Genomic DNA, 27,663 nt, shown 5'->3' with positions numbered 1-27,663 from the left:
GGGCTGTAAAAGTTTCACCCTGTTCTGGACAGTCATTCCTGTGTCCAAAGCACTGCCAGGGAAGCGGGGAACTGCGCACAGGAACAAAGGACTGAAAGGGATCTTCTTGGTCTTTTTGTCCACAGTTTGAAGGTATTTATTACTCTATGTACGTTCCGTTCTTTCTTCACGTGCCCATTACTAGCGCATGGGAGAGAAAGGAGACTGTGCTACATTATAATTCCACTGTGCCTTAAATTCTTTTACTAATCTCTTTCTTCCACCTTAACTAAGAATTTGCTATTGGCCACCACGTCCCACGGTTGACTAAAGTGCAGAGAGATGATATCAGTTACATGTCCTTAAATATGAAATTAGTTATCTTACTAAGGAAAAAAACAAATCGAACTTACACTATGTTAAACCAGTTTTTATAAACTTATACCGTGGTTTATCCTACTTTTCCTATTTACCACTGCAGTATTTTGTTAGTCATGATTCAGAACCTGCTATAAACCTCTGCATTTTTCTTCAAGTCAGACTAATGGGTCTGTAGCTCCCTAGAGCATGTTCTCCCCTCCCTCCTACACACACACTCTCTCTCACTCTCCATTAGTACAGGTATTATGTTTGTTAATCTCCAGTCACCCAGAACACCTCCCTGACTTGACAGATTTATAACTGAGAGTGATGACTAGACCTGTGATTTCACATAGCACGTTTTTGAGGCATTCCGAGATGGCGATGATCCAGGTCCTCAGCAAAAGCAAGAAGTCCTAACCTTGTGGTCCTTTCCACTCCTATACCACTCTGCTTCTGCCCTGTTACTTGACATCATCATCCACAGCGAAACAGGCAACATACTCCCAGTTTCTAGGGCACACCTGTGGGTGTTTAGTCATTACTGAGTCCTTACCCATGGAGGCTTACTGCTTCCTAAGACCCTGTGGTGCACCATTCTTAGTTCTTCACATCCCAACTATGCAGTGTAGGTCGCAGGGAACACTACACATGTATGATCAATAATACTTCCCTGAGCTACCGAGGGGACATATCTGGGAGCAGATTTAAGAGTATGCTTCACTGCTTCATCACTTAAGGGCATTGCAAAAGGAGCTAAGAGAAGATTCAAGTGGGATCATAGGAGATACCACATTCCCAAACAGCTGTGAAAAAAGAAATGGTTCAAGAGTGCTTTTACCCTTTGATGTGATCGCCACTTATAACATTTATATGCTCTTGGGTCTTCTTCCCCTCCATATCAGTTAATGCTTCCATACAAATGGATGCTGTCACTAGCGTAGGTTTATTTGCCTGCACAGCACGTGAACCGATACAGAAACAAAATATGTGACAAAACAACTGCAATGCCAAAGACTCACCTGACAACAACATCATAGTCATCAATTTTTAACCCCAACGACTTATTTGCAAGTACTCCACCATTTCCCACAATAATACATCGCCGGCAGCTGAGACTGTGGAAGAAACAGAGGAAAGAGGCGATTTTTGTAACATAACTTCAAACACACCGAGCCGCACACATTTAGTTTGCACCTATCTGAGAACTACAGGAAACCTTTTGGAATATTAAGAATTAAAGGAAGGACAGAGATACACTTGATCCTTAGGTCACCCCATCATGCCCAGGCATTGCACGTGATAAACTGCTTTCAACACCTCACACCACGTGTGGCCTAATGAGATGAGCTGTCAGGACAAGCAGCTCCTCTCCCCCCACACCCCTGGTATGATGGGCTTGAATAAAACCCATCTGTTTACTTAAACCTTCTCATTATTCATTTAGCACTGAAATAACAATAAACCAAAGGATTAGTGAGGAAGTCCTCTCTCCAAGCAATTTTCTGAGTGCAGGCATATCTTGCCAGGTTATCTGGGGTGTGCTCACCTTGCTGAGTGCGAAATTGCTGCAGTTATCATGAGACTTCAAGAGACAGAAAACCACTAAATGGGTAGAAAAAGGATACCACCCCCACCCCATCCAGTAGGAAACATATATGGAGACACAATGGGTGAGGAAGGGGAAGGAAAATAACCTTAATTAACAAAGAAACAGGAAAGAGAAAGAAGAGAACAGTTTCTCGTGGAACTACGAGTCACGAGAACTCGCTGCAGCAGATGTTAAAAAGTGATTTTGTTTTGAAGACAGAGAGAGGACTTCTTTCCAGCCATCTAATCCCAAACGCAGCTGGCTCTTCTGGCAGCCTGCCTCCATCTCTGGTAGTTCACTGAAGGAATACGTGTCTGCAGAGCCTTTTTCGGAAAAGGTCCAAGGCAATCAGTTGTCTGGAGCAGATCTCTGGGTTAGGCGGTCTTCCTAGTCCCAGGCACTGTTGACTGGTCTCTTCTAAGCTGTCCTCACTGTGATCAATCTAAAGAGCCAGCGTGAGGAAAGCTCTGCTTATGTGGGGTCCGACTTTGCAGAGCAGGGCTGGAGTGCGCTTAAAAGGCTCAGCTAAACCACTGAGGGTTACCCTGCTGACAGAGCCATTAGCTGGAGATATGTGCAGAGTGAACGGCACCAAGAAACACTCAGGAACAGCTTCTCCGGCCCAGATGAAGTTTCACTGTAGATCCCAGCCTTTCCAAAGGAAAAAAACCTCCTCAAGAAGATGGACATATTAGCCCAGTGCTAGAGTGCCTAAGGGCTGAAGAAGTGTGGATGTTTGTGATAATCAAATCACAACAGAGAGAGAACTTTATAGACAAAGGCACAGAAAAAATACAGTTCTGGCAACAAGGAGAAAGCAGAGGCAAGACCTGGTTCAGGCAGTATATTGTGTCAAGGAGGGAAGGGAAAGAGTCAGCTCAGCGACAGAGATGGTAGCAGCTTTGTCAAGACCTTTAAGGAAAAGGTGCTGCAGGAGGGGAAAAAGAAATAGGTCAGTTCTGGCCAGGTGAAGTTTTAGATGAAAACACGCTCTTTTGATGATTATGATAAGAAAGTTATCTCCTGAACAGGAGACTTCTGGGTGCAATACTGCCATTTCTCCACCCAGTTGTCTCTGGGCCGTGACTTTCCTTAATTTTATGTTTTGAAGGATGCCGTGCTGGATTCCAAAGGCTGCAAGCTACAGACACCTGCCTCTATCCCCTTCCCACTTACTGTTAGGATGCTAGATCTTACCGATTTTGAATACAGATATGTTTGTCTCAGTCTCAAACCGGCTAATCGCATTCTTCCCTTTTCTGCTAAATTAAAGCACCATCTACTGTCAGTAGTCCCCTCCACATCTGCATGCAATCCACTTACAAACCACCGTGTGTAAACGTCTGCCTCTAGGTGGATAATCAGTCACGGGTCAGACTGGCGCTACATAGGAGATAAAAGAACCAGTTCCACCAGCCAAAGCTGTTCCAGCAGCCTCTCTTCATGGCCCTGTTCCCACACAGTACTTGTAGACTGATCAAAGCCCATTCTTAACTTTCTCTTGACCATATAAACCGGAGCAAACTCATCACACCTCTTACAGCATGGCAGCTCTCCTAGACATTGAGTCACAACCCAGATCTCCGCAGTACTGACTCTGGAAGACCAGCATGCAGAGCTAATGCTGCTCAAAGCAGGGCCCCTTTTACACAGAGACTTTATGTACATCATTCCAATGCTCTTTTTATAGCCATTGCTTTGCAGAACATAATCCTCATCTTGTAAGCATGACCTGCGTTGTCACCTCTGAGATGCCTGACTTTTGATTTGGCTCCAGTAAAGGATTGTTCAGAGAAGGGCCCTATGACAAGGTCTAGACTGGCCCGGCCCTCCGGCTCCTTACTTCCCTGTTCTCCGGCTCTGGCAAATTTTCCAGTGTAATCTCACATTTCCTCCAGATTGGTTTTAACCACTGCAAACACCTGCCAGCAGGATTACACTAGAAGTGTCACTAAAGGATTAATTCTTAACAGTAACTTTTTACAGCTGTGTGACATATCCCATTCCTAAAAGGGTATGTCTACAACACTGTTGTGTAGGATCAGAATATAATGGATTGAGACAAGTAACTAATGTCTACCTTTAAAAGGTTACCTTTATCAATCAAGCTAAAAAATATATCCTCTACATGACAATATTTCATTTCCACAAAACCCAAGATAACGCACCATCAATTACTCTGCCATCCTATCTCTGTGCCAGGTATAAATTTCCAGGCTTCTCCTGCAAAACCGAGCTAGTAATCTGTTCATCTTCTCCTTTATTTCTTCAGGAACTGCTGTTCTATCCAACCTTTCAAGAAGGCTTAAAAAACAAACAGTGATAACAAAAAGAATTCTTTATTTAACTCTTTAAATACTCTTCAGTGCTTACCGATTTAAAAAGACATATAATTGTCATCTAACATCCTCACAGTTATTAATGAAAATACACAAAGTATTTCATTGTTGCTGTAAAACAGGACATCATTCTATCTTCCCCCCCCCCCCCCCAAATGAAACAAATATTCAACTGAATGGTTTTGCCTTTACTCATCATAACTGACAAGTCAATCACCTTTGCCCAGCTTCACGCCTGGATCACTCTTACGCCCTTGTGGTCTTGCCATATTTAAATGTGTCTTCCTGTTCCCTTAAGTCCGCAGGTAAGATTTTTCATTAGTATCTTTTTAACGCTAAGGTCTAATCTTTGATCTTTTAGCAACTTTTTCTTGAATTTCTTTCAAAAGTACTCTGTTCACTCTCACTGCAAAGCTGGAAGTTTCTGTTGCACACACAGATGGCAGTACTCAGGTGCAGACTGCTTTCTTCAGGTGCACATGATGCAGATACAGAGAGTCTTGGACTTTGCCTGGGTTCTGCACACCAGGTACATACATCAGGTCTGGGCAGCCAAGACTGTTTTGATCAGGAGAAGCAAAAAGGTGAGCAGGCTTGGTCTCACCAGCTTTGGCCATTGCACTGCGGGACAGTGAGAGGATTGCAGGGCCACTCTGATGGAACTGTGAAAGGGAAGTATTTGGCAGGGACATCAGGCACCTGACCTCACATCCCAACCAGAAGTCTGGAGACTTGGTACCATTGTAGCTGGGCTCCTTCACAGTCAGCACTGACTGGTGGTGCCCGAGCCTGGGAAACCTGCAAAGTCACTGCTGGCTCCAGGCAAGTTTCTGGCTGAAAAAGCACACTGTACAAGCAGCATCAGTTACAGCTCAATTGTTTCTCCACAAAGAAGTATCCAAACACCTTTTTGTTTGCTTACATACTACATCAAAGCTGTATTTCTTTTCCACAAGAGCTCAAGGACTGAACACATCGGACACAGCCCAGGTTCCAGTTTGCAACCAGGGTGGTATGAAGGAGGGTCACGGACTTTCCACACGAGACAGACTTTCCCTAAAGCCCTCAGCTGGGAACTGCAGCCAGATGTACAGCCTCTTGACACAGATGCTCAGAGGTTGAGTTCATCTATACCAAAACTGGGATTCAAACAGATCTTCCTGAACAATATAGCACTGTAAACACATGTATGCATTGTAGCAACTGCTCCTTCCTCTTCCGCTCTTATCAAAGTGCATTTAGGGATTTGTCAGGGGAGAAAAACCACAAAGCCTTCCTTTATGCAACTTTGGAACTAAAGGCTTTGAGGAAAGATATAACAGAATAATTAAAAAATACATCTTTAGGGTAACTGGTGCTTAGGGAGGCTTAGCATATTCTGGTTTGATCTGGCTGCTGCTACTTAAACTGGTGCTATCAACCTGAGCCAGAGTAATACACATTTCTCCTTCTCTATCAAATTCCTTCCTCACTTGTTAGTTTATATACTGCACTAGTAAAGACTGTGTTAGTTACAAGCTCAAACTTTCAGTTTTCCTTCATTACCACCTGGAGGCAATACAAAATGGTCAGTCAGAAACCTTTTCATAGGAAATTTACAGGTCACCATGGCAGAGATTTAACCCGAAAATCCACGGAAGTCCAGCCAGCAGAAGAGCCATAGTACTAGAAATCAAGCCCTGATCAATTTGCAGAATGAGGGGCAGGCCACTGGAGGAGCCACTAAAGCAAGCAGTGAAAGTGTCAGTGATATAAATGGGCCTGGATAAGCCAACAGAGGGCAAAAGAACTCCAAAGTGTCAAAGATGAGGCCCACCGACATCTACATCAGGGAGAAAGACATGCCAGCTCTGAAGGAAGAGGACACCAATTCTAGAGAAAGTCTCCTAGATCTCCAATCTTTTCCAGAAAAGCTCAGAGCTGAGTCGCAACTACTCTCACAATCACAGCTGCAGCTTTACCTCCTGCCCTGGAGCAGAAGGTGGTTGCTGTAAGCAGTTCAACACAAAGGTGCCATAATAGTCATGAAGAAAACTAAGAAAGCATGGCATCACTCGCACTACGTTACAGGCATGAACATTTGTTCACATGCCCTCCAGCTGCTGCTAGTTATTAACACAACTCTATTCACAACAGAGGGATTAGTTGGAGTGAGTTGGCAAAGCTGCTTTGGGATGATGAAAGGCGTAGGCATACCCAGAAGGATTGAGTTTGCCTCATTTCAGCACCATGTCGGTACATTGTGTCAGGAAAGGTGCATCAGGACACCCTTTTGGCACAGGGATAATCAAACAAACAAGTTCATTTCCAGGGCTTGCGGGAGGCAAGTGAACGTAACATCTCGAGGGACAGCTTTGTGAAGGAGGACAAAAATGGAGAAGCTTGGGTGGGGACAAGACCAAAGGCTTTGTGTAGACTCCCCACCGTACAACTCTAATCCCCTTTCCTTCCTATGCTCTCACGCGTTGCCCTGACCCCACCTCTCCTGCCTCTCCCACCCTTCCCCTGGGAAATCTGCATTCAGCGGATGGTTACACGAACGCTGGTGTCAACAGGCTCGGCAGCACCCACCCTTCCCAGCCCCCCCCCAGCCCCCTGCTTCTTGTGCTGCCACCGCAGCGCTGTGCCAGCCCAACTCTTCAGTGGGAGCGGAGCTCTGTAAATAACTTGGGTCATTCCAGTGGCTTCAAGAGAAAAACTAAACTGGAATCGTTTCAGTGACCCACTTTAAAGCCCCTATTCAGACAACAGCAGCGGCACAAGGAGACTGTAGGGAGCTACAGCCTGAGAGCAGGCAGCAGCAAATACAGCTTCTCAGCTTGGCCTTGCCAAGCAAGAAAATGTTGGTGTAACTCCATCCTGAAGAGAAAGTGAACCTGCTGCTAGAATCAGCCCACTAGACTTCTGAGAGCCTACAAGTGGAAGTGTTCACAAGATCTCTTAAGTCTGACTCCTTGTACCTCACATACTTTAGCCGTGTCTCTTAGCTAACTCTTTCACACTAAGACATTTTTTCAGCCCTTAATCATAGAATCGCAGAATGGTTTGGGTTGATGGGGACCTTTAAAGGTCCCTCAGGTCAGGCCCTCTCCAGTTGCTCCAAGGTGATGACCAGTGAACAGCAAGGGAGTGAGCCAGACCCCAAGGCCCTGCTCCCAGCACACTGGAGCTGCCACAGAGGAACGAACTGTTGGGCTCTCCTTTGAGCCTGAGACAAGATGACAAAGTAACTAACCTTCCCTCACCAGTCTGCTCCATCAGCTCTTCTGGAATCCAAAATGGCAGATACCCATTGCCGCCAGCACTGTAATTCATTGATGATCATGGCTGAAGAACATTTCTGGAAGCATAGCCAAGTCTTCATCTATGTCCTACTCACCAAGCAGGTTTTCCAGAGCAGCACTGTGGTAGCCTTAACCCCTCTTACAGTACCCAAGCTCTCTCTCATAACCACCGCTCTGTTGCAACTCCATCCACCTACTGCTTTAGGCTCTTGCTTTGCGGCTTGTTACCCCAAGTCTTTCTTGTCCCTTTCTCCCACATCAGTTTCAATTTTAATCTTTCCTAAGACCTGCTCACTTGGAAGGGCTCTGCAAGGTATTTTGTCTGTGAGGCACATGTACCACACAATCAACATCCACTGCTTTGCATTTATTACAAAAATTCCCAAGACAACAGTACTTCCCCAAGATACCTGTGCATTTACACACTACCAAACCTTGTTACTGCAATACTATAGAAATACATTTTTAGCTCATTCCTTAGGTCTTACTTGTACTTGGTATCTCAGGGACTCTGTATATGTTCCATGAAGGCTTGAGAGTCAGGTGGTTTTTATCTCTGCACCAAACCCATTAAAAAGAACGTAAATCCAAAGTGAGCAGCTCATGCTTGAGTGGCTGTTTCACAACCTCCTGAGAGATGACTTTTAAAAAACCCAAAACATTCTACTCCTCAAAAAACAGGTGAGCAGCAAGGGTCACAATTACATTAACCTTCACTGCAAGAATCTTCCACCTGCCCTCTGTCATTAATACTAATTTCTCATAAGCAACTTTCTGAAATAATCTATATGTGGATTTTTCAACAGATTAAAATCTTAACTCTCCAACCAGAGCTGAGATAAAACCCTATGGGTGAAACTCAGTTGTGTGCAAAATCTCTGAGAAGGTCATTTGTAAAATGATTTTGCTTTCTGGGCAGCGTTCTCAAATTAATCCAAACTCTGACGGCTAACCCTATCGGGCACTGCTGTGAGGGCAAGGCAAACTTCAAAGCAACCTAAATTAGCACAAAAGATTGCAAAAAAGCTAAAAATAAACTTTCACATAGAGAGTAACTCCCAACTCTAACTGCAGTGGCCAAGCTCTACAGTCAACATGAGAGATGCAGAGACCTATGAAAAGGCTGGAAAAGCTTATGAGCTTTGTCATGGAAAAGTGGGCAGAAGGGGAGCTGGGCCAGGAAATAAACCCAATGTGTTTAGAAAGCAGGAACTGTGGTGTTAGCCCACGTTCAAGGAAGTATCACTACCTGGAAAGAAGTAGTACCAGGACTTTGAAAAGAGACCATGTCCCACTAAAAACCTCCAACAGCTTCTGGAATAAAGTACCTCTAATCCAGAAGGTGGCACTACACCAAAATTGCAGGGCAAAGGGAAGGAATGACAAAAAAAGCAAGGATAGGAAAGGCTAAAGGACTATCATTAGGAAGCTGATTGTAAACATGGCAGTGAGTTTCAGAAGCAACCTCTACAACAGAACCGAAGAATCAAAGGAGCTTCTTCTAAAGGCATCAATTCAAATACCACGCGACCCAGGAGATTGCCCTGGCATGGGCTTGGCCAACACAACCGCACATTCCTGCTTCAAGAGTGACGTTATTACTGGAATGTTAAAACAGGCCAGTCCCTTCTTTCCCTCTTATGAGTTTCTCTTGATCCTGTTGCTTTGTCAGAAAGGCTGAAAAAGAGTCATGTGTTTACTGAAAACCTGCTATTTACTTCTTTGAAAAAGGGGCAAGAGGTATATTGTAACACTACATGAAACAAAAGATTAGGAAATAGTCAAAAGGTAAATGCTTTTTTCTACTCATGTTTGACTTAACAGAGGTCTCCAGAGTTTACAGATTTACCGGAAAGAGGATTCAGTTTCCGGTTCCCGATCTACCTCCCAAGCACAGCCAAATGTATTTGCAATAATTTCTGGCAAAAATATCTAACAAGATTTATTTAGGATGTGGGACATAATCACTTCTACTCCCCTTAGTCTAAAGGTCTCATCTTACCTGTCAAGAGCTGGAGTTAAACGGTAATCTTTGGTTGCTGACAGGATGGCTTTGATCAGATTATCTGGGGAGAAAGGAAGAAGATATTACGAACAAGTTCTCATTTCTAATGGAAATGAAAAACAAAGTGATGTAAAGCATCTGAAGCAGTTACTTGGAGGAACTGAAATAAGGTTCACATCAGCAATAAACACTTAAACTTGCATATTCCTATTTTCTCTGGCCAATGACCTTCACACACTGCCTGCAAAGACATGTTATGTGCCAAATTCTGATGTGGCATGCAAATGCCTTGCACAGAGTGTGACAGGGAACAAACACAGTACAGATTAGGGTAGTGGTTTCATACCCACTTCCCTGAGACTGCAGTTTCACAAATGCTTCAGACATGAAAAAGTCACTGGCAATTCTTCTTGTCAGACAGGCTTTTATGCAGCTGAGCTGCGTACTGGATGCAGGAACAGAACCAGGTTAAAACTGGTGCTTTTTATTTCCCTGGGTTACTTTTAGTTTAGATTCCATTCTTCAGTCTGGCTTTCTTCAAGGCAGAATGGAATTAAACCATCACAGTTACTTAAAGAAATGCCCACGGAACCACAACCTACACTGATAGCCAGTGAACAGTGCGGCAACCAGATGGTGGAAGTTATGCAAGCGCAGACACACATACAAATTAAGTGAATTAAATCGTACAAGCACAATGATTACACATGAGCAATTATATCGACTATGGAAATTTTTGAGTCTGCTTCCTTCTAGATTTTGTCCTTTGTCCCTCATTTTTCCACCTCTCTCCCTCATAAAGGTCCAAACTCCTTTACCACGACCTGTCCAGGGCCAAGAAGCAGCAATGCTTGGGCTAGTCTGAATTTACAAATGCACCAGTAACTTCAGAATGGCTGTACTGGGTCTGACAAAAAGTCCATCTGCCTCCAAATCCCAACTCTTAACTAACTGTGGCCTTAAGCAGATGCCTAAGAAGAGCATGACAGCCAAGCAAACAGACATAATATTTCCCTGAAATTCTCTTCTAACATTTAATTGTTTTCAAATCAGGGATTTCACGTGTCAGGTATAGCTTCTATGTATCTTGCAACCCTCAGTGGTTTCTCTCCCATGAGCTCAGAATCCTTCTGGATCCATACGGACCTTCAACCGTTTCCCTTTCCTGGTTTTGCGTATGTCTTCCTCGAGCTTCATTTATACTGCTTGTGAACGATTAGTCCCCTTCCACCTCCCTTGGGAGATAGTAAATATCTATCATATTCTTCCCTTAAATATATTGGTCACCTAGTCCAAAAGCTGTTAGGAAACAACCCAGCTAAAAGGAATAAATAAGTCTCATTTCTTTACGAAAGATTAAAAGTGACACAGGAACATAAAGACGACTGACATCAAGTGATTGTTTACAGTGAGCATAAATAGTTTTCCTAATAAATACTACTTACTGCCATCAGCACAGTTAGGGGACTCCCTTTCAAATAGAGAGTTATGTTCTTATTTATTATGTCCCTTTGCAGAAATTACAGGACAAGGGTGTGGGACAAACACACAAGCTCGAGGCAGCCCATGTGCCAAACAGCTCTGAACCTGATAACAAGCTAGGGGGACACAAGGCAGACAAACAAAGGTGATAAACAGCAAACTCTGATGGTTACTTCTAGATTTGGAGAAATTTTTGACAGGGCACTACTGACAGCCCTGCCAACCATTACAAGCTGGGAACTGGGATTACTTTCACGAGATTGTATTTGGAGTAGAGTAAGGAAAGAGGAAATTTGTAGGGTAAACCAGCTTTGCTAACAAAATAGTGTTTTTGTTTAATTTTCCTTCATCTGCAGAATTTCTTTTGACACATTGGCAGCAGGCTCCCTCTCCAACAGGAATGCTATTTCCCTAAGTCTGCTGCAACAGCAGTAGGTTGTTGTGACCTCTAATGGCACCATGCCACAGTCCTCTCCTTGGCCTGTCTCATACATTGACTTTTGCTGGACAGTATACATTACCGTGGTTGTTTTCCCACACTCTCAGAAAAGAGACCAAAAGATTGCATGTCAAGGGCTGCAGCCTCCCATCTACCAAGCTCTTCTTATGCCAGGTTTGCTCTACCACCCACAAGTTAACACCTCGCACTACTTGGAGGCCATCCGTGATACGATATTAAAAGGCACATTAAAAGAATACAGTTGACTAATACACTCAAATAATTATGTTTTTCTCATCCTGCCAGCTAATTAGTAATGCCTTCATAGTGAACGCTCTGGAATGAAATACGACTACTTGTAGGACTGGATATGGCAGAATTTGGGGTGGGGATGCTCCCCATTCCCATCATGCAGAGAGAAAATACAAAAAAACAAACAACAGTACAGGACACTCCGTACAGATTATGAATGGCCAAACGGGATATCTCTTTAGCAGCCCCCACATGGTGGGGGTCTAACAACACATGGCACTCAAGAGGTTTGGAAGTTGTACAAATCACAGCGTTATTATTTAAAACTGGTGAATGAAGCTCAATAAAAGACAAAGTACTTCACCACCAAGCGTTGACTTGCAGAAGGAATGAAGATAGCACAGATGCCCTCAGTGCCAGTTCGTCTAGTCTAGCACCCCCATCAGAAGCCAGGAGCAGGAGCCACCAGCACTATCAGGAAAAGCTACCAGCCTGGGCAGGGGAGAGATACTAGAGCTTTTTGATTGAGCTGGAACTCTACTAGAAGATAAGACACTACACTGCTGCTGAGGTGAGCACTTGCATTTGGCGCCTTGCTCACTGGCACCAGGATGGAAGGACAAGACCTCCTTCAGAAGGAGCTTCTGTATCTTCTTGAGGCAAAGTCTGAAAGATCAGCAGATGCTCCTGTGGCTGATCTGCAACCTTCCACAAGACAATGAAGATACCCGCACAGGGAACCACTGGCAGGATCTTTTAGCACAGCTGGGTCAGGGTGGAGGGTCACTTGAAATCAGCACTGCAAAGACTACTGTCACAGACAGGGACCTGCAGGACACAGAACAGTGGTCATCTCCAGACTATAAGTAAAGAAAAGCAGGCACAGGGAAGCAAGTGAAGTATGTAAAGTTAATTGATGGAGAATGCTTTCTTCAGGGTAAGAGAAACAGAAGGGGCGATGAGCGCAGTCTGCATTAGATATCTACGTACTAAGTGATAATGGATGCCAGTACATGTCACAAATGCTACAAAGATAAATTTCTTCCTGTTTCAAGTAACAGGATTTGTGCTGTTTGTAACTGGCTGAATACTGATCTATCACGGACTGAAAGTGAGTTTTGCAAGGATAAAAGAAAGGCCAAGTCTTCAAGACCTGAGCCACTGAGACTGCATACCAGTGTACGTACGACAAGGTCGGTATCCTCATGATCTAGGCAATAATTGACATGTTCTATCTTCATGCAGTAGCTTCTGGGAAGATTAAAAAAAATAATGTTCTAAAGAACAGTGCCAGAAAGGCTACCAACCCAGTTTTGATGTCGCACACATCATCATACACTAAACTTCTACACAACTTCCACTAAACCATTACCTGATTTAGTAACAAATCTGATCAGCAGCAGACCTGGTACGCTGCACCTTGTCCACAGAATCCCTTCAATGGGGTGGGACAGCAGTGGGAACAGCTGGTACCCAGGGCAGCAAGTTTCTCCAGCATATGCATATTCTTAAGGGAGAGGGATAAGGCTCATGACTGGGACCTGCTTGCATTGACCACAGCAAAGAACAAAGACGACAGCAACCCAAAATAATCAGTGTTTCAGGGGAGCACATTCTGTTCCTGATAACTGTCAGCTTTTCTCCATTCATCCACTGATTTTATTTTCTGGGATTTTTTTAAAAGGCACCAGCTGTATACAGCCCTTGCTTTAACATGAACCCATGCTTAAAGGAAAGATTGTTTTACTAGGGCAACAGCTATGCAAACAATTTGTTTTAATTCCTCCCCCCCCGCCCCCCCCCCCCCCCCCCCCCCCCCCCCCCCAGCTGGTTTACCCAGGTTGTGAAGAAACCATGGCATGGATGCAGACACAATGCTAGCCTAGGCACAACTCCTCTCGTGCTTGGCAAGCGACAAGAACAGACATAGTGGTGGGTGTGCTCTGCCTTGTATACCTGTACACCAAGGAGGGGCCTGAGCATACATGTTCCGAGTACTACAAAGGAAAAAAATCCTTCCTGTTACAAGCAACAGGTATGTGTGCACTCATCTCTTGCTTCCAGGGCTCAGGCACACAGCCAGCTCCGGTGTAACAGAACTCGTTAGCTCAGACGCATCCCCATTCAAACAGGTCTCTCATTTTTTGAGGGCCACTTCGAGTCTGTAGAAGTTTCAGCTATTTTTGTTCAACTCAGAACACCAGCAAATCAGCCCAGCAGACGTGGGGCAGCACCATATGCCCTGAAACATGAACCATGGAGAGCACGGTGCAGAGACCTGCAGGGCTTTATGGAAGCTCAGCTCAGACCAAACAGAACTTATTACCTGCCATTCATTGCTGGCACAGAGGTGGCTCCTGCAGCTCCAGCAGCTCTACATCATTTTTACCCTGGACAAGGAGAGCTGGTAGCACTGCACCATGGCTACCTTGCACTCTGCATGAAATCCTTTGGACATACTAAGCAGGCAGGAACAGAACAGCTTGGGCAAACCCATGCACTTCTTCCCTGTCACTCTCCTCCCCTAACCGGTATGGAGAAGAGGTGGATTCATCTTCGAAAAGCATTTAATCTTTGGCCTCTTCCCGGCTGCCAAACAGGCAGCCCAGCAGGTGCTAACTGGCTGCACGTTTTGTGAAATACAAACTTCCCGCTGGAAACCAAATTCAAACATCAAACCTGACTCATTCAGATTCTCCAACAGCCATTCAGTGGCCACAGTTTTGGTAAGCGCTTGAAGGCTGAGTAAACTACTAACAGCAACATTGCTCCCTGTGTACTGTTCCTTCTATTCATCCCCACGAGACTGATGGCAGACTTGACTAATACTAAAGCCTTTCTCCATCAAACACTGATGTTTAAACGGCAATGGCAGCGCCATCACCCTTAGGGCTACAGATGTTAGCTTCTTGGGAGTGGCAGATGTCTGGGCAGCAGCTCAGTGCCAGCCTCCTCCAATAGTTAACTCCAACGGTTCACATCAGAAAGAGCAAAGTGCAATGCAGTTGTTCTGCTTACCTGAAACCATCCATACAGTAGGCATAAGAACATAGTGTACATACATGTATTATCTATAGGGAGGAATGTTTGCGCTGTTTAAGCCTAGCTGAAGTGAACTTATTCCAACAGTAAAAAGATGTGGCTTTTATACAGCTCCTTCAAGTCAAAGGCTATAAGGTGATACATATACACGCATATATAAACATATATGCATATTCCTGAACTCACCTTCTTGGGTCCTCCATCTGCTCTCCTCATTTCTAAAAGCAGTAAATGTCTTTATACTCTGAGAGGATCAAACTTACTGAAGGCACAAGGCAAGTAAGTGACATAACTAGGAACAGAATAATGCCTCTGACTCCTAGATGAAGAGCCCTCTGCAAAGGTTTTCACCTTCAAGTAGCCCTCTGACTTACACGGTCTTCGCATGGGTGTGCTACCATCCTTTAATGATAAATTAATGGAAACGAACACCAATATCCTGCATTTTCACCCTCACTTTCTCCCATTTTTAAATAATGAACACATCACCAGGGCAAGCAATCTACCGCAGTTTTCTGCAGCCACAGCTTGTTTATTCTATTTTTTTCTTGTCATGGAGAATTTAGATTACTGGGGAGGAGAGCGGGAGATTACTTAACCCATTCATCTATCAAGCACTATGCACACACTATTACTGTACAAACAAAGCAAGCACATTTTCCTCCTATCTAGAGGAGGAGTTGACTACATTTATCTAAGAATTCTGAGTTATCATGACATATTCTATCTGTTTTGCCTTATAACATCAGAAGATTCAAAAGCAGCTCTGGACTGCATGATTTCTCTGAATACAAGTACATCTTGACTTCAGGTTGACCCTAAAATTTTCAGACATTTGGAAAAACTAAAAGTAAATAGTTAGAAATTAGGCGAGCAGTGACCACACAGTGAGAACCAGCCTAAGTCTCAATTCCAGCCTTTTTCTCTGGTATTTATGTGGAAGAGTGGAGACCTTCACTGTGAATGTCAACAGCACTTAACATTGTTATTTCTAAAGCATAAGCTTCTTGCTTGTACCCTTAAAAAAAATAGATGGGAGACCTTTCCACAGGGCTTACTGCAGGCATCTCACAGGGTCTACCTTGTGCCTGCCTTGAAAGTAGGCAAATCAGGCTGCTCATGCACTCTCGAGTGGCCAAGAGAAGAGGCTGTCATTTTTCACGTTGTGCATACCCGCCACCTTCCTTAAAAATCAGCAAGTCTACATGCCCTTATTGCCAGCAGCAAGTATTTGAATACCACAGGCTAGGCTCAGGGAACCGTGTGCTGCTGCAGTTGTTCACGTCTGCCCGTCGAGCCGCAGTCAGTGCCCATCTCCGCAGCTGGTCACCCAGCCACCACACCTCCAGCCAGCCCTTCTGCAGGGCCCCGCGCATCAGCTTCAGCTTTTGAGAATACACTGACGGGAGTGATGTTGATAGACATCCCTGCAGCACGCCAGCAGTCTCCTCTGCATATGGGTCCCTGTCCCATGACAACAGGATGCCACGCGTGTGTCAGCTTTGTGGGGAGAGTAAGTGAAACACTACCAATGCTATGGATTAAACAAATCACAATATTTACAAACAAGCTGTAAGCACAACCCCAGTGCATACTTTGCATACTTTTTTTCCCTCCCCCCCCCGCCCCCCTTTTTTTTAATACTACCCAAAAGTTCAGCTCTGTATAAAGTTCCTTCGTCCGCATTTTTTCCTTAAGATCTCGCTCCATACAGAATATGAGGATCGACGTTGTACAGAAGGATTTACCACCCTGGTGCCTAGCATGAGGCCACGGACCCAAGTCCCACCACGTATTCCATCCCCCAGCTCTCTCCCAGAAATACTGTGTCCAGCTGCAGACACACATCATTATATCTTAGTGAAGCTGGGAAACCAGTGAGTACAACAGGTATCAAAATGAGTCTGAAATTCTCTGCACCACCTCCTTTTATTATTGATTAGCTAACTATATGAGATCTCTGCAGGAGAAAGCAGCTACAAAGACTTCCAGAACTTAGAAGCAAATAACGAACACATGAACTGGCTCTCAAAGACAGTCAAGGCAGTTAACTGCAAACTGCAAGAATCTGTCCCCAAATCATCTCTCATGTGTAAATACAAGAGAATGGTTTCCTGTGGTCATTAGCTGTACCAGGTTTAGGTGGTTTACTTGAGATACACCTTACTAACAACAGGACTTAAAACTGCCACTACTTCCAACATCCCAATATTTCCATTACCATTTTAATGGTATTAAGACAAATAGCATATAGTGTTGCACAGATACAAAACACAACAGGAAAAAAAAAGACCAAAACTGAAGATGCATGGTACCTCCCTAAGAATTTTAGGAAAACCTGGCATGTATTAAATGTAAGCTCCAGAAAGCCCTTAAGGCCTTTTTTTATAACAAGATATAAATAAAATACATAACATTTGGCCTCTTCATTTACATCGTAGTTTTGGAGCCTTCAGGGATATTTTTTTCCAAGCTTTTCCTCACAACCAAGAGTTTGTTTTTTCAGAATACAAGCTTAGTTCCCAACATAATCCCAGGGCTTGCAAAATTGGAACATTAATTAAAAAAAAAAATATGCCAAAAAAATGGGCAACATTTTGCAATAACCATGCATTAACCATTTTGATCCAAACTCAAGTTTGATACACAGGAAGCAATAAAACCTGTAGAAACAGGCTAATTCATGCCAAATAAAAATGGTCTTGACAGACTCACAATGTGCTGTCCAAAGACAAGTGGAAAAATAAATGCAGTCTTATACAGTGCTGTTCTTCCCTTTGTTTCTGCATTCCTGAAGCCCCTTCACAAGTGGCCAGGCAATGCCTTCCCAGGCCAAAAAAAATCAGTAACTACTACAGTGATTTCTAATTCTTCTGACCCTTGCAAAAGCATTAAGATGTAGCACTTCAAAACACAACTGCCAGAGATGACCTGCTCTTCCTTCTAGGAGGTAAAAGGCAGGAATAACATCCATATCTCAATTGCACTTCCAACAATTCTGGGAAGAACTCCAATACGGAGTCATCCAATTAACCGCAAACTTGGGGGCTGAGATCTCCCTGGGGCACCTTTCCCTTCACAGTGGGTTGGGAGAAAGACTATTCTTTAAGCACATTCAACAGCAAAGCATCAATTTTGATTGAAGTAAGCAACTGCACTGGAGGGTTGTACTTTCATCAAGAGAGCTCAAGAGTGAGCTGATTTAACCTTCAAAATTCACAGTATAACTTCCCTTCAGAGGCTTTATTCAGTAATGAAAAGCTGATTCTCTACCTCTTCTGAAGCTTTTAATTTTTCCCCCCTTCGAACCTCTCATTTAATTTCTTGAGGTTATAAAATCAGCTAGATTCCCCGGGGAAACAGCAACGTTTTTACAGCTATATTCCCATGTGATAATTGCAACTATTACCAATTTTGGTCAAATGTAAAATTCTAGTGAAAACTAGTTCAGAAATCTGCCTCAAACTCAAGAAGAAACAACAGTCTAGTGTTAGTACCTATTCTGAACAGAGCTAACAGCTATACACGCTTCTGCTTCTTGCTTATTTGTTAAAGGAAGAACATGCGAAGAACAAAAAAATGCTCACAGTAGGAAAATCATCTGTACAACAGAGTACAGCTAACAAAATAAGGATAAAGCTAGAGAACTAAAGTGGAAAAGGAACACCTCATTGTCAAGCAGACCCAGTCAAATGTAGGGAAGGTGTGCCTGCATGTGATGCTCCAGCCTTTATAAAGAGCTGGAAGAGCAGGTCAGAAAAGACCTACTTTTCTGATAGTTTTTCTTTGGGTCAGTTGTAAATTTCAGTTGTGATGCCCAAGTGAATATGTTTTCTCACAGATAAAGTATTGCTTATGCCAAGAAAGTTGATGTGGAAGAAAAAGCTATGCAAGAAAAGAACATGCATGAAGAGACGAGATCTTCTCCCAGTAACATTTTGATATGCCAACTTCGGTATGCCTGAAAACTCAACATTTTCACTGAAGATGAATGACCTCTCCCCCATGAGACTGATGAAACCACTGCTACGCAGCACTGAACCATGGTTCTTCCCAGAAGCACGAACACAGAAGAAAACATCCAAATAAAACCAAGTACAAGAACAATTAACCATTGCACAATACATCTCATTAGCACTGGTGCTCTGAGTAAAGAATTGATTTCGTTGCCACCAAATGTGTCACCAATTCCAGATGCCCCTCTTCTATCAGATGAAAATATGAAGTCTCCTGGCCATTAGTACACACTACATTTGATAAAACTGTAGCACTTCAAACATGTTCTTAATATTCTTTTATCACCATGGGGGAGAAATTGCTTCCTAGATTCCTGGTGGGAGGCAAATTCTGAGGTAGTGACAAGACAGTCACTCCCTAAGAAATAAGTATCACCTTCAAAGACAAACTGAATTAGGGCCAACAAAGCAGCCCCTCTGCTTAAAGCAGTCTAGCAGGCACAAAGGTAGAAGTGAAGACCTGTAATTACTGCTAAGCAATGACACAATTACTGACTAAATGCATGGAAGAGGTATTACATGGATCACGTCTGTTTGGTTTTTTAGCGTATGCCGTGCCATATGTTTTCACTTAAGTTCAATAAAAAAACTGCACCAACTCTGCCGTCCTCATTACACAGAGAATGCCAGATACTAGCTACTCTTTCTTAAGAAAGCCTTTTATATTCTTTAAGCCACATGTACTGAGAAATTCTATTAATAGTCAGGTATTTCTCCAGTCTTGTTTGTTGCCCTTCTCCAAGTAACTCTTTCCTTTTGCTTTAGCTACAGAGGTAAATTTGGGGAGGAGGCCCTCTGGGATTAATAATCTCACTAAACTATAAACAATGTTTCCATTGCTTATTCATTGACCAATTTAGCCCCAAAAGCAATGCACATGCCAAAGGATCTCTGCAACAGTATGGACAGCATGTGCTTATTCATACCTCCGTACGTTACAGTTTTCTAGCTCTGGTAGAAAAGCGTGAAAATACAGAAGTTGTTTCAATTTAAAAAAACAGTTTCCATTTAACTCATTTAAGAGCCTGAGATCTCTCCTTGCTCTTCACTGAAAAAGCTGCAAGAGCAGGCTTGGTGGGTGCTAGGAAAGAATTCCTACAAGCAAATTAGGCCCTGACAAATGGTGAAACATGGGAGGCACTCCAACATCCCAGTTAATGCCGAAACAATAGCCTGGGACACGGGAGAGTGCTTGGCAGCCTGAGCTGTCCCCCAGAGGACATCTTGGCATTTGTAGCTTTTAGAGTTCCAGCTTCTTGTTACAGTTTGATCTTCTCCACAACTCTTCAAGTTGTCTAATTTCACCACGTTCCTGAACAACACCCCTCGCTTTGGCTATATACACACCAATAAACAAACCGGCAGCGGGGCACGGGCTCACGCTGTCCTACACGAGCCCGCACCACTGAAGCATTAGCACAGTCCCCGATGGTTTTCACCAGGACCAACTAATATTCTCCTCTCCAATTCTCACGCACTCAGAGGGTCACAGGCTAACACCGGCCAGTGACCTTTCCCGATAGGAAGCCCGGATAGAGCCACCCTTTTGCTGGGGGGGCGGGGGAGGGAGTTAACCTGTTTGAACAATGAGCCTGGCTGCCTGCGGGACCTGAGGACAAACGTTTCATTTAACTGAGATGGAGGCGTCATTTCCAGGTGCTGACAGTGGCACACCCCGTTTGCAGACTCTGTCAAGTCACACGGTGGGAGACAACAAGCTCAACGTGGCACTAACAGTCTCATTTTTAAGAGTAAGTGCAGTCAAGTATGACACTGACCTGTTTGACAACATGGTCATTCCTTATCATTTAAAAAATCCTGATTCAGATTCTGAAAGGCAACCTTATGTGTTTATAGCCAGCGGCAGAAGTCACTGGGTGAAACCTAGAACCACTGTTACACAAAAGGCCATCTAGATACTGGTAGTGACACTTTGTGGTGTCAAAACCTAATGTACTCACACCTCTTCAGAAATATGACATACCTGTTTCTTTCCCTGTTCACACAGAGAAAGCAAGAGCTCCCACAAAGGCCTACAGACACCGGCAGTGAGTGCAATGAGACCTTCAATCTGCTGTATCAGCTGCAAAACTCCTGACATCAGCTCCACTTTTATCCCAGGCTGCTGGGGTATTGGGATCAAGCAATTCGGATCAATCCCTGGTCCAGAACTTTGGTGAACAGAGGCAGAGTCAACAAGTACAACATGTACTAAAACTCTGCCCATTTAAGACGGGTTAAGGAAAAGATACAACTGCTCCTCATAAACTCCTCTTCATCTACTTCCAATACCTTGCAGAGGGCTCTTGGAAGACCACTGTTCAAAAAGAGCTTGCACGAGGCCTCCTACTGTGTGCCTCTTCTCAGAAAATCCTGTTCATAAAGCAGTAAGGTCACCACCTGCTTACTCATGTGTTTGTTTCATTTAGCAGACAAGTAATGACTAAGGCAGTTAACTAGCGATAGCAGCAGTTTCCAGTCTGACATGAGATGTGCATTGTTCCTACTGCAATAGTCCATTTCAGAACCAGCATCAATTGGGGGGAAAGTCAAAAAACACTCATGTTAAGAACCATATTCACCTTAAGGGCTCATACACACAAATGCTCTCGGAGAGAGTGGAGCACTCTGGTCATAAAATCCCCTTGCGCAGGCTAATGGCCAAATCAGAAAATGACCAATGGAGAAAAGAAGCGCGCATTCTTTCCTGAAGGCACACAGTTAAGCTTTTTATATTATAACGAGTACCTCTTAGCATCTGGAGATGGGAGACTGCCTTTACAATCCAATTCTTTTTGAAGAAAATTAAGATCCCTGATGAACTGTGTCAAAATGATCAGCATATTGCCTTCTCCTTGATATGATCACCTTTAAAGAGCAGTGGTCCTGTCCTGAGAATTTCTGAGCCATTTCTACTCTTTTACATATAATTTATACAGACTTGTCACTCCAAAGTAGTGTAGTAGCAATTAGCTTTGTAGACAATGCTCCTCAAAAGCTGCTTTCCCCTAAAGATTGCAAGATTTGCTCTTGCAATCTTGGAATTGTTCTTTCTTGGACCTGTAAACACCAAGCGATGGATGAAAAAGGACTTCTTTCAAATTTTTTGCTGAGAAAAAGCAAAGAGAAACTTAGCTAAAAGTCTGAAGAATACAGAGAAACTTTAACAAGAGAAAGCAGAAATGATGGATAAGCCTCCAAGCTGCTGAGAATCTCTTGATTTCATAACTCGAGCACTTTCAAGCTACCACAGATTAGTTTCTGGGAGTTTCTTGGAACATGCAGCTTTACTGAAAGGGAGCTCATCCTGCAACTATATTTCACACCAAACAAGAAGCCATTTTGCACTTGGACTAGAAAACACTGGGTGATATTCACTGAAGTTCTCAGCAAAATCTTCCCATTACCAACCCAGCTACAGACAGTATCTATAAACACCGGCCGCCTTCCCTAGTGTGACGCATGTCAGAAATCCCAGCTGATGGTGTCACAGGGCTGCCTAATGCACAGAGCAAAACTCCTGCCCCGTCTGTTTCACCACTGGTACATCTCTCTACACTTTCTCAGCCACCCCGAGTGCTCTTTTTCCCATGCACATCCCAGCTCTGATAGCCTTCATCTCACACCAGCACGTGACTGAGCTCCACGCTGCCTGCCTGGGTTAGTTGTTTGGATATCATTAGATTGCCCTGACTGAAAGCCCTAATGAGGTGTTGATCCCATCATCCAATCACTCAGCTGAGCCAGAATGCATCCCGTGGGACAGCCAGAAAAGACTGATGCAAGAATTCCAAGTGATGTGTAACATGAAAGGGCGCCATTCGCATCGCTAGGACTCACAGCCTGTCAGCATGGCCATTAGAAATGCTGGGCTACAGAGATTTATAATTCAACCCTCCCACACAGAGAACTTGCTCCAGACTGAAACTTGGCACAAAATTCAGTCCCAGGAGGGCATTAAAAAAAATAACCCATTCAACGGTTTCTGTCCCATGGCTTCAGCTCACAGCCATTTAAATAACGACAATTTCTCATTTCTCTTTTTAACTGAGGAAATCCAACATAAAACACCAGATTTACATAACATTGCAGTGGTGATACAAGCTGGCAACAAACCCAGGAAGAAGGCTGCCAGAGCCGTTCCGTCATCCCCTTTTGGTGAATTTCTCCATTTGGATTCAGTTTAACGGAATGATTTTTATTAGGTCTAGCTGACATCATCTGTAATCTACAAATCCCACCTCCACGTTGGTCAGGCAGCTTGCCCTAGCTTTGTACACCTTATGTGCCTCTTAGAAGGGGACAAGCCCTCCTGTGGTCAATGCAGCCTTCCACTTGTGCCGTCACTGTTATTTCTTTGCTGCAAATTCTGCTGGCTGATCTAGAGGACAGTAATTAGTTGCCTATTAAGCTGCAAAAGACCAACTGGACAAGGAATGGACATACACAAAACAAAGAAGGGAACTGATGCAAGCCAAAATAAATTTGTCAGTAGAGCTCTGAGTTGATCCAAGACTGCTCTGACAACTGCCACACCTGCTTCCAGGGAGAGAGACAGACTCCAAGCCTATTGTGGCCGCAATCTTTACCAGGTATTTCAGTTCCTGCGGGTACCATCTATAATCTTGAGTTTGTCAGTGGGGAAAAAAAATTAAAACCTTTGAAGTTGATGCAATACCACAAACGCTTCTTAATAAATGCATCAGACTTCAGGAAGTCTGCAGCAAATCACTGCAGTGTGCATAAGCCTTCTGCTCCACCATCATTCAGCCAAAGAGGCCTTCTGTAGCACATGTGGGATAGTTAGGAGCTTGTGTCACCTGCAAAATGTATCATCTGCTGCGCGGACTACTGGCTTCCATCTCATCACCACCCCTGCTCTGCCACAGCATACCTGAGACGCAGCCCCTGCTGCCACACTCCAGCATATTATAAATCATCACCAAAGCACCTGAATGAATCTTTTTTCCATTTGTTATACAAGTCGACAAGTAGCGCACCTATAGAAAAATTATATTACCAAATGCTATGAGAAGAAAATGAAGATTTGTATCAGTGGTCAACCCCAAGGCTCTGAAACCCAGAAAGAGAAGTCTTTCCTGTTCTTTGGAGAATTACTGACTTAAAGATATTTTAAATCATTTTGGACTCTCTCTGCTGTCAGCAAAGATGCTACAAGATGTTATGGCAGTGAATGTCAAAATGCTTCTTCCAGAACATGGTGGTAGGTCTAAATTGCCATTGTTGCCCTGACTCTTTGCACATACTAAAACATCCCCCCTAAGACCAGCCTCTAAGGTCCATGTTCCAGCGGTTAAAATCCTCCTGGATCTCTGAGAGCTACATGTACAATATTTTTCTTGAACAGGGGACAAAAGCTGAGCCCGGGGACCACCTGAGCTTTCAAAATGGAAAACCAAAATGGGGCAAGCATCTGCAGAACCACCTTCTTTTCAACAGCTGCACAGTTTTCTCATACCTTGTCCTTTAATTCCAAAGGGGGGTACAAAGTCCCTGATACGTGCCCATTTCCTGAAGGAATCATCCAAGAACATTGGTGCCGGCTTCGAGAACCTGAGAAAACCAAATTGAGAGAGAAATTAACTCCTGAACTAGGAAGGATACATTTCTGTAGGGAGGTTGAAAGAATCCGTACCTAAGTGCTGATTCTACATTCTCACTGGCAATATAGTAACGTGGAAGATTTTACTTTTACCCAAAGGTGCCTGCAGTGGAACAAATCTGTCAGAATTCGTGCCACGAGGCCACCCAAATCATTCAAGTTATGAGCCTGGCAATCATTTCCACTCAACAGTTTAGAACTTCCCCGCTATTGTTTGGCTATTAATTTAGCTAAAATAAGTTTTAAATTGCATCCAGAGTTTAGGCAGTTTTACTTCCAGCTTTGTAAGCACAAGCCAATTTATGTGCTGTCCATGCCAGCATGTGAGGAAGGGGTGCAGAGTTGCCTTTATATCATTCATTACATATAAGACTGCTGCTCTGTGCAGGCGTGGATGCACTGGGCAAATGCATGTGGAGAGCAAGGCTGGGCTTATCTGCTGTCACGGCTGCTCCTGCCTTGCTCATACGCACAGACCATCACAACACAGGCAAGAAAGGAAATAGCTCAGGAGATCATGAAGCAGGACTTAGTTTACAGAGAATGGAAATTCAGTACAGATGTAGGTGTTTTCTTTTGCATTCATTAACATACAAATGATTCAAGAGAGGTCCCTGCCAAACCAAACAGTTGTGATGTATCCAAAATCACTTACAAAAGAGAGAACTAGTCCTTCTAAACCATGTCATTATGTGAATTTATTGTCCTAATTACACCCTCAGCACACAAACACAGCAGCTACTAAAAATTTGTCTCTTCTAGAAACAATCAGTTCAGTGGCCAGATAGAAGGAAACCATTAGCAGAAGAAACTACAGAAATATAAATTTTCACATGGGACCACTTCTGAGTGTACCAAGATCACCGCTAGGCGATGGCTCCACTACAGCCACACTGCAAGTGCAACGTACACATACCTGAAACAGACACAGCCTGGCTAACCTAGGTAGTAGTAGTGGGATAGATGTAACGCACCAGTTTAATCCTCCCTTCAAGCTATTTTGCACTCAGCGTGTGACTCCACGCTACTGCAATCAGATAACTTTTGGACTTGAACTACCTGATTGAAGATAAACTCATCTACACTACAACAGAGCCAGGTACAGAATGTGGCTGATCTAGAAGGAAAAGGATGTTTTTCCAGAGCTGAAGATATGAAAGGATCTATATAACTTTACCTGGGAAAAGGTGGGGAAGATGTGTTAGATATATTAAAGCTTCTGAAGATCTTAATTAAAAAACAAACACACACAGAGGCCTAATTAAAAAAAAAAAAAAAAAAAAAAAAAAAAACAGGATACAATAATACTCTCAAAATATCCTAAAAAACTTCAATAACCTGACAAATTAGCTCTATGTTTTTTCAAGCATCTTGGTGCACTGAAATGCATGTATTGTGTTACACCGGTGGGTCTCTAAGGAATTATCTCCACCTCTTTCCAAAATCAATAGAAGGAATCTTTGCAGGATTTTCATACAATGCGAGATCTTTCATAACCTGAATGGCTACAGCACAGATGTTCACAGCTCTCCCTTTAGAGCTACCACTTGAACTAACAGCAGAAGCCAGGTCCCACAGAACGGTTCGTGCTCTCCCTAAGCGGCAGCTGCAGTGAAGGAGGACCGCATTGCCTGGGAGTCACCAGCATCTTTGGGCTGGTTTGTTAGGTCACCGAGCTACTCTGGTCCCTGCTGTGACATGCAATCTTCAGGAAAATTTTGGATGCTTCAGAAAATGCATATATGAGCAGGTTTTGTTCTCCTCTCCAGAATCAAAAGGATCCCCTACAGTAACGCTACAAAGTAGGGCAGTGTAAATAAAAAACTCAGCCAGTTCAGTTGCCTGTTCAAGAGCACTGCACGAGAAAGAAGGCACAGGCTGTAAGGTCGGGCCTAACTCAGAAGTTGGTATTATTTATCGATGCAATTAACTGGACTATTTGCAAGTCATATACCAGTAAAAGACAGTTTATAGCAGTCTGACATGGAGTGTGGAGTGTCTCTCCCTCATGCAATCCCTTTCCAAGGTGCACCGTAAAACCAGGAGGAAGGTCAGATCCTCTCCTGGGACTCCCTGGGCCCCAAGGGGAGTCCCCAAACTCAGGTGAAGCACTAGCAGGAGCGATCTGGTGCTCTGTGGTGTCCCTTCTGCATGTGACAACCAGGGGATCAAAGTGATGCCCAAAGAGATGTGTGAAGTGGCCATTGGCTTTTTTTCTTGTATTTGCTACAAGTTAACTTAGGGATTTTTCTAGCAAAGAACATAATAGCCTTAGACCACCTACTATTATTTGGTAACATTTAACACTACTGTACACAGACCTAGGGATACTTTCAATTCATACTTTGGCTTCATTTAAGAGGAGGGAGGAATGGTTTAGAGGGAAATACTATATTCATATGGGGAAAAAAGGAGCAAACTAGAGGATATTTAGGTCCCATAAATCTTGAAGCTAATTCCATTTTGGAAATATTAAGAAATCATGAATGCTATAAGCTCATGATCTATGAAAAACACGTTGCCACCTCAATAAATCAGAGCAGGCCAGAACCGATGTCCAGCAGTGACAGGGAAACGCTGTCTGCCAGACCTCTCCAGGAGCACGGCTGTTCTGTCTCGGCTCTGAAGTGCGTCTGGTGTATTCTAGGACCCTTCAGGAAATATCAGGATATGCCTCAAACAGGCCATGGGAATGCTCTCTGCAGAGCACCTAAAATACATTCCAAGGAATGCGTGGGAGTTTGTCAAACAGAAAAAGTAAATGTTTCTGAATGATGTTACATTTTGTATCTACTGAGCCGCTTGCCTACGGAACGCTGCATTTTACCCTAGTCATCTGTCACGGCTACCTAAAGGCAGGTTAGCTTCACCAGCAAACGCAGCTCCAGAACTGAAATGGGCTTGCGCTCTATGGGCAAACAGCATGCACTGGGAGTCTGAATTTTTCAGATTTAAACTTTAAGCACTTCCTCTCCACCTCATCCTAAATTACAGAACAGACATAATGCAGCCTCATAGCACATGACAGCCATGAAAAGATGAGAAATTTCAGTGTTTGTGGCACACACTTAGGACCTGCATGATTTGGGAGAGGAATGCCAAGCATCTAAAATCTCTACTTTGAATGGCATACCCTGATAAAACAGCAAATGACATCTGAATAGACCAAATGCTGGATATGATAATTACGAGGTACAGTTGAAATCTCTCCCAGCTCTCAAGTTTGCATTCCTTATACAAAGACATTAGTA

At 43.6% G+C, this 27,663-nt stretch overlaps 1 protein-coding gene across 6 annotated transcripts in view; it reads right to left on the bottom strand.

Moving 5' to 3' along the window:
- ST3GAL3 (ST3 beta-galactoside alpha-2,3-sialyltransferase 3) overlaps window positions 1-27,663 on the bottom strand; it is a 184,520-nt gene that overhangs the window by 48,982 nt on the left and 107,875 nt on the right. For all 6 annotated transcript variants that reach the window (XM_040611242.1, XM_040611239.1, XM_040611241.1 and 3 more), the window contains 3 exons: window positions 24,269-24,363; window positions 9,556-9,619; window positions 1,362-1,457 (listed from right to left, as the gene is read on the bottom strand). In XM_040611242.1, the coding sequence (XP_040467176.1) occupies window positions 1,362-1,457; window positions 9,556-9,619; window positions 24,269-24,363 (255 nt within the window). The remainder of the gene's footprint in view (window positions 1-1,361; window positions 1,458-9,555; window positions 9,620-24,268; window positions 24,364-27,663) is intronic.

This window comes from Falco naumanni, chromosome 11 (genome assembly GCF_017639655.2).
Source record: "Falco naumanni isolate bFalNau1 chromosome 11, bFalNau1.pat, whole genome shotgun sequence".
Classification (NCBI taxonomy): domain Eukaryota; kingdom Metazoa; phylum Chordata; class Aves; order Falconiformes; family Falconidae; genus Falco; species Falco naumanni.
Note: the sequence above shows the minus strand (reverse complement) of the source record. Positions and strands in the feature narration are given on the sequence as shown.